At 36.4% G+C, this 10233-nt stretch overlaps 1 protein-coding gene across 19 annotated transcripts in view; it reads right to left on the bottom strand.

The window, feature by feature from the left end:
- Nucleotides 1–3808: 3808 nt before the first annotated feature.
- Nucleotides 3809–10233, bottom strand: part of HIPK3 (homeodomain interacting protein kinase 3) — a 90665-nt gene continuing 84240 nt past the window's right edge. For all 19 annotated transcript variants that reach the window (XM_081543797.1, XM_081543800.1, XM_081543808.1 and 16 more), the window contains 3 exons: nt 8517–8752; nt 8105–8232; nt 3809–7736 (listed from right to left, as the gene is read on the bottom strand). In XM_081543797.1, coding sequence (XP_081399923.1) covers nt 7260–7736; nt 8105–8232; nt 8517–8752 — 841 coding nt within the window. In that variant the 3' untranslated portion in view covers nt 3809–7259. The remainder of the gene's footprint in view (nt 7737–8104; nt 8233–8516; nt 8753–10233) is intronic.

The following is a 10233-nucleotide window of genomic DNA, read 5'->3' as shown; positions in this document are numbered from 1 at the left end:
GATCTCACTCATTTATTTAATCAATGTTTTAGTGCCTGCTATGGCCAGGCACATAGATCCAAAGAAATGGTACATACAAAATAAAAATGTCCTTTGTATTCAGAGTTTTAGTTAGCGGGAAAAGCAAACAAGATAATTACAAGAAATATGATAAAGATGATGAAAGAATGTGGGGACTACAATAGTGAGGCTGGAGCAGGGTTCCTGTTCTCACTTCATCACCTCCTTTAAGTTAATCATCATCACAATATAACACAATTATTTCTATGATTTACTAAATAATGTCCCCAAACCCTAGGCTCCACATTTGTTTGACATTCATTGGACACAACTGCTGAACAATGGAGAAACAGCAGTAAACATGCATTTATTAGATGAATTTTCCCAGGCACACCTTCATCCTTCTCCCTGGTCAACTGCAATCAGTGTGTGAGACTAAGAGCCACAAGATGGTTAAAGAAGGTGAGTAGTGGTTGCTGGGCAAACATCTCTCTGCAAAAACAGGAGTCAGGGACTTACCTAGCAGTCCAGTGATTAAGACTCCACCTTCCAAAGCAAAGGACTGGGTTCGATCCCTGGTCAGGGGCAACGAAGTCTGGTGCACTGCAAGAGAGAGGCCACAGGCCGCAACGAAGACCCAGTGCAGCCAAAAATAAATTTTAATTTAAAATTTTTACTTATTTAAATTTTTTACGTATTAAAAAAAAACAAGAACCAGAAATGAGCTTGAGTAATGGGGATGCAGGATGAAAACTGAACTAAGAGAAAAGATCTGTCAACAACACCCATGACACCATGACACCGTAAGTGGACAGCACTACAAAAGACAAAGGAACTACCTCTGTAAACACTACTCACTGAGTCCTTTAAAACCTGGGAGAAATGACTAATTCCAGATCCAAGGCAGATACAAGGTGAGCCTAAGACACCTTATGAGGCCAGAAGACGAGGAAACATTCAGAGACTAACGTGGTCATGTCAAAAAATTCCAGTCTTGATCCATGAATCTATAATGGTGAGAGAGACCGAGACAGAGAAAGAAAATGGAGGGAGCACAGGGAGAAAGGCAGAAAGCCTTTATAGAAGAATATGATGCCAGGTACAGAACGTAGAAGGAACGATGGAATTGAAAAACCACCCTCTTGCAACCCTCAGTGTAATAATTGATTCTGACAACAATCGTGAATAAATCAGCCAGTGAGCAAAATATTACTGATACTACCACAGTACCAACGCCACAGATGACAAAAGGAGAAATATGCTAGGGATCTCTTTATCTCAGCGTCATAGCTGATAATGGACAACCTGACATTATGCATGTGCCCCTTAATGTGAAGCAGTAAGGCACAAGTACTCCTATGATTCTTGCAAATGAGCACCGAGGCTAATCAAGCCACTAGCCCCAACTTGTACTTAACAGAAATTCATGCTACAATTAGCATGAAGAAACTATCAGAGGGAGAATGAAGGCTCTTCTAGCCTGTACACTTAAAAAAAAAAAAAAAAACCATGTCATTAAAAAAAGACTGTTCTGAATTTTTTATTTCATAACTAAATACGATGAGTGAATCTTGACTGGCACCTAGACAGGGGGAATGGAGAGATGGCTATAAAAGACATTCTTGAAATATTTGGGAAATTTTGAATATGGACTGGAAATTAGATGTAACACCTAATTTTGCCAGGTGTTATACCGTTTTGTGATTAATTGAACAATGTTATTCTTAGAAAGGGATGCTTGCTTGCCTAAGTATTTAGGGGTCAAGGGCTACTTCAAAACCTCTTCTCTGGTCTTCAGTGCTCTGGCCGCACAACCGTTCGCTACAATAGTCAGTTCACGGTGTCTGCTTTCCATGTTCACACACAATAAAATCCAGACCTTTGGCAAAAGGCCTACATTCCCATCCCTCTGGTTCTGTCCTCTAGCTCCCACTCCGTTTACACTGAAATTGGACCTCACAGGCCACCTTCCTATTCTGCCCATATTAAACCTAATTCCCGCTTAGCGCCTTTGTACTTGCTAGTCTCTCCACCAGAAACTTTTCCCTCGCGTGGCTGACCAGCATTCTTCTTGCCACAATTCAAATGTCATCTCTCACTGAGGCATTCCCTGACACACCCCCTCTAGTCACTTAACCAGGTTACTCTATTTTCTTCATTCTGCTTAGCCTGACTAAACTTACTTTAAATATTTCCCTCCCACAAAAAGGAAGGATCTGTAAGAGCAAAAGAATCTTCCGCTTTGTCCACTGACATGTCCCTAGCATAGAAATGGTAGACGCTTCCTAGACACTACTGAATGGCTCATGACATACCTGCCATGTGACAGGCACGGCTATGTGCTAGGTACTGGCTGAATGGTTTACATGTGTTGCTCAAAGAATTTTTAAATCTCTTTAGGAATAAATATTTTATAATCCTAGATCCATTTAAATAGCTGAGTATTTCCTAACTCTCAAGAAGCCAATTTACCTTCAAGTGAATTACAAATTTGGATTTTACCTACATGTAGGATCAGGATGTTCACGTAATTTTTAACAATTCATGGCTATAAGAATGACTAAATTGAAAGAAAAACTGTATACGGTGTGTGAGGATGTAAAGTAACTAGACTCATATACTGCTGTTGGGTGTAAATTAATCACTTTGAAATACTGTTGGCAGTATCTAATAATGGAAAACATCTGTACACCCTGTGACCCAGGAATTCCACACCTACGTATGTGCTCAAAGGAAATGCATGCATGTTCACCAAAGATGTGAACAAAAATGTTTGTAGCAGCACTAGTCCTAATAGCCAAAAAGTAAAAACAATGCAAATGTCTATCAACAAAACAGATAAATGATTATATATGCACACAGACGAATACTACATAATAATGGGGATAAATGATTCATAACTACATAAACATGGGTGAATCTTAGAAATAAAATGTTGAATGAAAGGAAGCCAGACACCAAACATATAACAAAGTGTGTATATCTTATGTATGTCAAGTAAAGTTCAGAGATTTCGAGTATGTATTCTCACCAGTGGGTGCTGGCGGGACGCTCCTCAACAAACTTTCCTACCGACGTTTCTCTAAAGCTAAACTTTTAAGTATAAAATGGTGTTTGAAAGCAACCTAAACTGGCTTACTACAACCACATCCCTTTGAAGTCTCATGTTTTATGTCTTAAAAACACATGTGAGTTCTATATTCTTCACTCATGGCACACTGAACAGAAATATTTACCTCAAAAAATATTCAAGGAAAATGGGCCCTGGTTATCTTGTGATTTGGGCTTCCCTGGTGGCTCAGAGGGTAAAAAAAAATTCTGCCTGCAATGCAGGAGACCCGAGTTTGATTTCCGAGTCAGGAAGATTCCCTGGAGAAGGGAACGGCTACCCACTCGTATTCTTGCCTGGAGAATTCTATGGAGAGGAGCCTGGTGGGCTACAGCCCATGGGGTCACAAAAGAGTCGGACATGACTGAGTGACTAATACACTATCCTGTGCTAACAGTACTCTGGTACACTACCTCAGAATTTAAAAGAACTGCCGAACAGTAGTTTGGTTACAGTTAGGGGTTAGGCAGCCTGTTCACATCTCAGATTCACCAATCATTAGTGCTTGGACCTTGGGCAACTTACCTAGATATTCGGAGCCTATTTCTTCATTAACATAATAAAGATAATTGTATATCTGTCTCACAGGTGGTCTTGAGAATTAAATGAGATGATGTAAGTTGGGTAATTCAATCTTCCTAACTTCTTCCTTCCCTACTCTGGAAGGAGTACTGGGGTGGAAAAAAAGTCAACAAGCTGTTTGCTGCAATATATATATTTTAATTCAAAGTGAATCGACAGTAATACACCATAAATTCTTATTTTGACACTCACCAAAATAGTCACCTGGAAAACCCGCTTTTTGTGACAAAGTACAGAAGGCTTGGTCACATTTAAATCACTGAGAACTAGAGAGAAATACTATCGCAAACCGTAATAGACATTACATCCATAAAAATTTTCCCAGTCCTTATTGTAATATTGCACAGTGCAATTGCTACATGGCAAACTAGTGTAGCATAGAAGTAAAAGCAAAAACAAACAAACCAAAGAAAGAAAGCCACAAGTCTAAAATTATTAAACAGTTAATAGTTCAAACTTAGTAATCAAACCTATATCATTGGGTTCTTTAAAACAAATCTTCCTACACCTTGCAGTGTATGATTTAACTTTTACTTAACACAAACCAACTTTAGAAATTAGTAGTAGAGATTTTTTAAATGAAAAAGTTTTGCTACTATAGTAACATACTTAAACACCCTGAAGGAAAAAGAAACAAAATACCAGGATATTTGATTAAAAAACAATTTGTAAATTAAAATAGTATGCAAATATGCAACTTGGAATTCATGCAGTGTTTTATTTAAGAAAGCATTAACACAAAAGAAAACTGGTAAAAAAAGGTTTTAAAGAGGGTATAAATCCAGATTCTTTTGTCAATATGCTAAATTTAGACTTTAGTAGGATCTTGGAATTTTCTTTTTTCCTTTTTAAAAAGCCCATGATTAGAATCAGCTAAGAGCAGTGTACTTAACTTGGGTACGCCTTTATCAAAAAGGATTGTTATATTATGAAAACACTGAAGTTTATCATTTACTGTCAATTTAACAAGACATCACAGTCTTGGAACTGAAATACAGAAAATATGACATTTCAGGGTAGTAAACACAGCCCTGAACAAAAAAAAACCGTGCCAGTTTTGTACCTGGTACAAACATCAATCTTTTGCCCTTGGTGTTTCTTAAACATGCGCTGCCAGCACTGATTCTTCTCCAACAAGCGAGCAGATACCAGTAAACTGCTGGACCAGATAAATAAAATTAGAAGGCTGTGGAGGGCAGCAAGTTTACTTAAATAGTGACTCCATAAATTTGCCATCTGTAAATAATCTTTTAAATTAATCTCAGGCTATCCCTTTTTATGTGTAATATATATATATTTCTATTTATATAAAATGCATAGAATTGATTACTAAAAACACTGAAACTTGTGGGGAAAATTAAGTCCTTCATTTTCAGTGTGACTAAAAATGTACTGCTGGTTTTTATTTTCTGATCTAATACTGTAATTTTTAAAATTAATATCAGGCACATTTATTTCATCGATGATTATTAAATAAAACACTGCTTGTATTAATGGAGTAAAGAAAAGTTTATCCATTATTAGCTTATTGTCAACGCTGTACTAGATCTGTACTAGTGGTATGCAGTTCATTTATCAAAGAAATGCTGTAAATCCAAAACATTTGGAGAATTTTACACTCAAATGCTTTGTACTGTTTCTTCCAGTAAATCGTATAAGATTATATTCCAGATTTTTAAGGAAAAAAAGTTAAGTCAAGCCTGCAAGATACAGCTTTCTCAAGTGTCTACAATGCCAGTATGAAAATAAAAAATTAAGTTACATTGATACATCCAAGTTTTATATGCAGTGATGAGCACAAACATTAATAGAGATAAAATACTGATGCAAATAACACACCCCAAAATAACATACGCAATTATTTTCCATCATTTACAATACAGTAGTTACAATGACACTCCAAACAGAAAAGCAAAGTAAAAAATCAAAACCCCAACTTCTATTTCATGTAATTAGACTTATACAGAAATTAGAAGGCTAAATAACAACTAGTTAATCACCTAATTTCACAGCTATCTGAAGTGGCAATCGTTATATAGCAGCTTATCTATGATACATTCAAGATAAATGATACAATTTATTACTTGCCCATAAGCTAAAACACAGCCTGTTTAATACCTTCCTTTAAATTCCACCTCTACACTACAATATACTTGAGGTCTATGCAAAAAGTAGCTACCTTTTATATAGGAAATGGATGATTAAGTCTTTGGTGCTGTAAAAGCAACTTCATTTAAACATAACCACCACCACCACCAAAAAAAAAAATAAAGAATAAAGAGGGAAAAACCCAAGACGTACTTCCTAGGAAAAAAAAGCATGTAATTTCTGTCCCTGACGGAATGTATTAAATAAGCAAACACCACCAACAAGCAAAACAAGTACTACAATGTAAAAATACTTAAAAAAAAAACCAACAAAAAAACCCTCTCACATGCATAAATGAAAAATTGCACACAAAGAACTCACATCTTTTCAAGCTTCAATAGTAAATATTCTGCTACTATTTATTAAATACTGCATGGTTTGCCCAAGCTAGGATGAAACCACATCATGAATCAATGAGCATTTTGCATTTTCTTTCATTATCTACTCAAAGTCATGCCTACTGCATCTCTAAACATTTTATTAAATCCAATTATACAGCAAACACTCCCAAAATAAACTTAGATTGTATTGCAGTTTCACTTAACAGTATATAAAATGCTGTGTTGTGACAGATATCAACTATTCATTAGATACTGAATCAATTTTTCTTAAGCACTACTACCTGCTTGCTTTTCTTGAAGCTAGATCATTCGGAAAAAGTCAGACAGCAGAATTCAGCTATTGCAAACATGCTGCCCTCTTAGTAAGGAAAAATAGCTACAACCTGAAATCATACCACACAAAACCAAAAATGAACATTACTCTATCAAAGGAAACTAAAGAGTAAGTCTGAATTTTTAAGTGCTGCAGTCCTCAACATTTATATATAGTAATAACATTAACAACCTCAAATATTTAAGGCACTATGTGTGGGAACGGTTTACAATGCAGCTGAGATTATTAGAACAACATTTAAGAGCAAAGTCTAGGCAACATTTTGCCCATGCAAAGACACATGCAAATGTAAAGAACAATAGCTCAATTTCTTAGGTAAGTGACCCAACATTTATACACTAAGACACAGATAATACAATTCACTTGTATGCTGTAATTCTGACGTATGTGCATCTGTTGCTCTAAGTCTGTACACAGAATGGCTTCCCAAATATGGACGTGTCTTGCACTAGTTAGAAGGCAATTTTATAAAAAATAGCGGGAGCAAAAACTGGACTTCTGCTCCCATAAGTCACCTGTCTAGAGTTACAACATAAGAACATGACCAAAGACAAGTTATACCAAATGTGCAAAACACATTAAAAGTGAGTTTTTTTTTAAAGCTCAAAGTTGTTTAATTGCACCCAAGTCTACATGATTCAAAAATAATTTTCTTGTGCCATGGCTAATATTTATTAAATACCATGTTTTATTTTTAATCAAATGTTTATATCATTGAGCTTCCTCAATATACTCTTATGAGTTTTCACATATATGGATACTGGCTGAGTTTGGTTGGACTCAATGGAAATCCAGTATACGCAGGTGATGCTGCAATGTAAGAATGTGGTGGGAAGATTGGTTTGTACTGAGTCTGATGAATGGTTGGGGATGGTAACAGACGGGGGTTTATGCCCACTGGGACTTGGTGAACTATGCCACTGGGATGGGAGATACTGTAAGTTGGATGCTGTAACATAGGTCTTGAGGTACATGGAGAGGCTAGGAGGTGGGCCACTGGTGCAGCACTGCCGAGGGTAGCTGATGATGGGTATGGAAGTAGAGCAGGCTGTCCTCCGAGGTGTGTACTTGCAGCCAGATGGGCGTGCACAGCTGTGTGATTAGGACTTCCGTGGGAAAGAGTGAAAGGATTACTGGTAACGCTGGGAGGGATATAAGCTTGCTGCCTGCGATGTCCGAAGTTTCCATTCCACTCCTGATGCCCAGACCCAAAGTGCTGAACCTATTCAAAAACAAAACAAAAGACTAACTACATATTTTATAAGTCACAAAGAAGAAAAAAAGGGAAATTAAAAGATACTGTGACTGAAAACCCATAGGGGATCTCTCAGATCTTAACTTACATTAAGGATAGAGAAGAATTCTCCTAGGTTCTCTTATGAAAACCTAAGAACCTAATCTTTCTAAGGAATTCAAGTTCCATGGATAATCTGATAATTATCCTATTATTAAGCCAATTACTTTTTAGTCACTTGGAATAATGAAAATGGAAGCATATATTAAGATTTTAAACAGTCTGAGAATCTTTTTCTCCCAATTAAAAAAACTGCTGAATTTGAATCCCAAAGACTCATAAATTCACAAACATACCTGACTAAAATTCAAATGCTGCTGCTGGAATGCTGATGTCAATTTTTGCTGACGACTACTAACTGTGGAAGGCTGGTTTAATCTTCCAGGGGCAGATCGTCCTTTTATTAATGGCTGGCATATAGAATCTGGCAACAACAAAATATTACAGAGGAGGTGCTTTTTCCTTCTCATATAAAAATTATGAAAGGTCTTTAGATATTTTACACAACAGTGATTTGAGAACCTTAAAATTAAATAAAAAGTAAAGATCTCCTAGTTTCTAAGCACTGGATAATATTACAAAGTATTTCTTTTGTACAAAAGATTTGGCAGGGACAAGTCAGAAATTCAGAGATGACTTCTGGTTCTGATGTTCCCAAATTAAGACCTTTTAAGGGACAATCAGGGAAATAGAGGGGACTCAGTTTACCTGTATTTGCCATATGCTCATCGGCATTTAATCCATTTTCTAGTCCCATTGGTGGCACCACAACAGTACAAACAGCTGGTTTGGTTTCTGTGTCAGTAGAAGTTACCAATTCTGTGTTTTGATGAGTGTCCTCCACAAAACTGCTCTCTGCAAATGGACTGTCATGTCCTGAAGAGTCTGATGTTGGAGAGCCATCCACAGTATCACAACCACTTTCTTGCTCTTCATCTGACATACTAAAAGAAAATATTTGTACAATGTTTTTCAACCTTAAATCTAAAGTTAAATAATTTCCAAACTCCACCAAATTGATAAGATCTTATTAAATTATTTCATACCTAATTATAACTTCTTCCTTACCCCAAACACATTTTTCATAGATTCCTTAGACTCTCACATTAATTCTCTATTTGGACTGCTAACGCTAATTCTGTCTGTTTAGGAACACCCTCTTGGCATTTAATTTTCCCTCCTGTCTTTATCACTTGATCCTCAGTAGCAGTTCATAAAATCCCATATTATAAATTACAGAAGATTTCAACAGTACAAAAGAAGTACTGTTCTGGACAACTGAAATGAAATGTACAAACATATAAGCAGGCAACTTGGATATTTGAGATCAAATTCTAATAAATTAGAATTATCACTAATAACTTAGTGATAATTTGGGTCCTTTTAACTAACCACTTATTCGAAAGGCCTTTCCTACCTCTCTGAAAGTCTAACCACCCAGAGTCCAAATTTCTCTTCTAGTCCTGATCTTTGGGCCCTGGCCCCTCTCTCACCTTGGGATTTTTAACCACTCATTTCAAACTTAAAATTTGAAGCTTATCTTTTTATATGTATATTTTACTTATATACATTTTTATATCTCATATGTGTGTATGTGTGTGTGACACGCACACGTGCACACACACACACACATCTCATGGGGCTCCCCAGGTGGCTCAGTGGTAAAGAATCGGCCTGCCAAAGCAGGAGATGCGGGCTCAATCCCTGGGTCAGGAATAGCCCCTGGAGAAGAAAATGGAAACCCACTCCAGTATTCTTGCCTGGGAAACGCCATGGACAGAGAAGCCTGGTGGGCTATATAGTCCATGGGGGTCACAAAAAGAGTTGGACACAACTTAGCAACTAAACAACAAATGCACAGTATCAACTTGCAAATCACATTATAAACAATTTATAAGAAGAAGATGTGTTGATTTTATTTTATATTTTCCACAGAGCTTTGGCTATAAGTATTAAAAACCATAGTTCCTGACTAAGGAAAAAAAAAAAGAATAAAATTATGACTGAAAAAATTTTCCACTATAAAAAATGTCAAGTGGAAATCAAACTCATTTCACTGAAATTTTTACAGCTCATCTCTTAATGAGATAGTACATCATGCAGGTTAGGAGTCATTCACTACTTCAGTGGCGATGCATATCCCTGGCCGAAAGGAAATACAGATAAAACCAGGCAAATCAATCACTAAGAGAGAAAAAAATCACAGCAAATCCTCTGACAGTGGGTCATTACTTTATAATGTAAAACATTCCTTTTTGTATTGCTAAAGCATATGTTCTTATTCTAAATTTAAGTTACAATGGTAGTCTGTGGAGCTGGAGATGAGGATGTGACTTTTTTACCCTTTCAAAAACAAATGATTTTTTAAAAACCATTTATTAGAACCTCAATTTTTCATTTAGATCTGTTCTGTAAAAAAGAAAAT

Source organism: Giraffa tippelskirchi, chromosome 11 (genome assembly GCF_054371585.1).
Source record: "Giraffa tippelskirchi isolate mGirTip1 chromosome 11, T2T-mGirTip1v1.2.pri, whole genome shotgun sequence".
NCBI classification, from domain to species: Eukaryota; Metazoa; Chordata; class Mammalia; order Artiodactyla; family Giraffidae; genus Giraffa; species Giraffa tippelskirchi.
The sequence above is the reverse complement of the archived record's forward strand: the minus strand, read 5'-3'. Positions and strand labels throughout refer to the sequence as shown.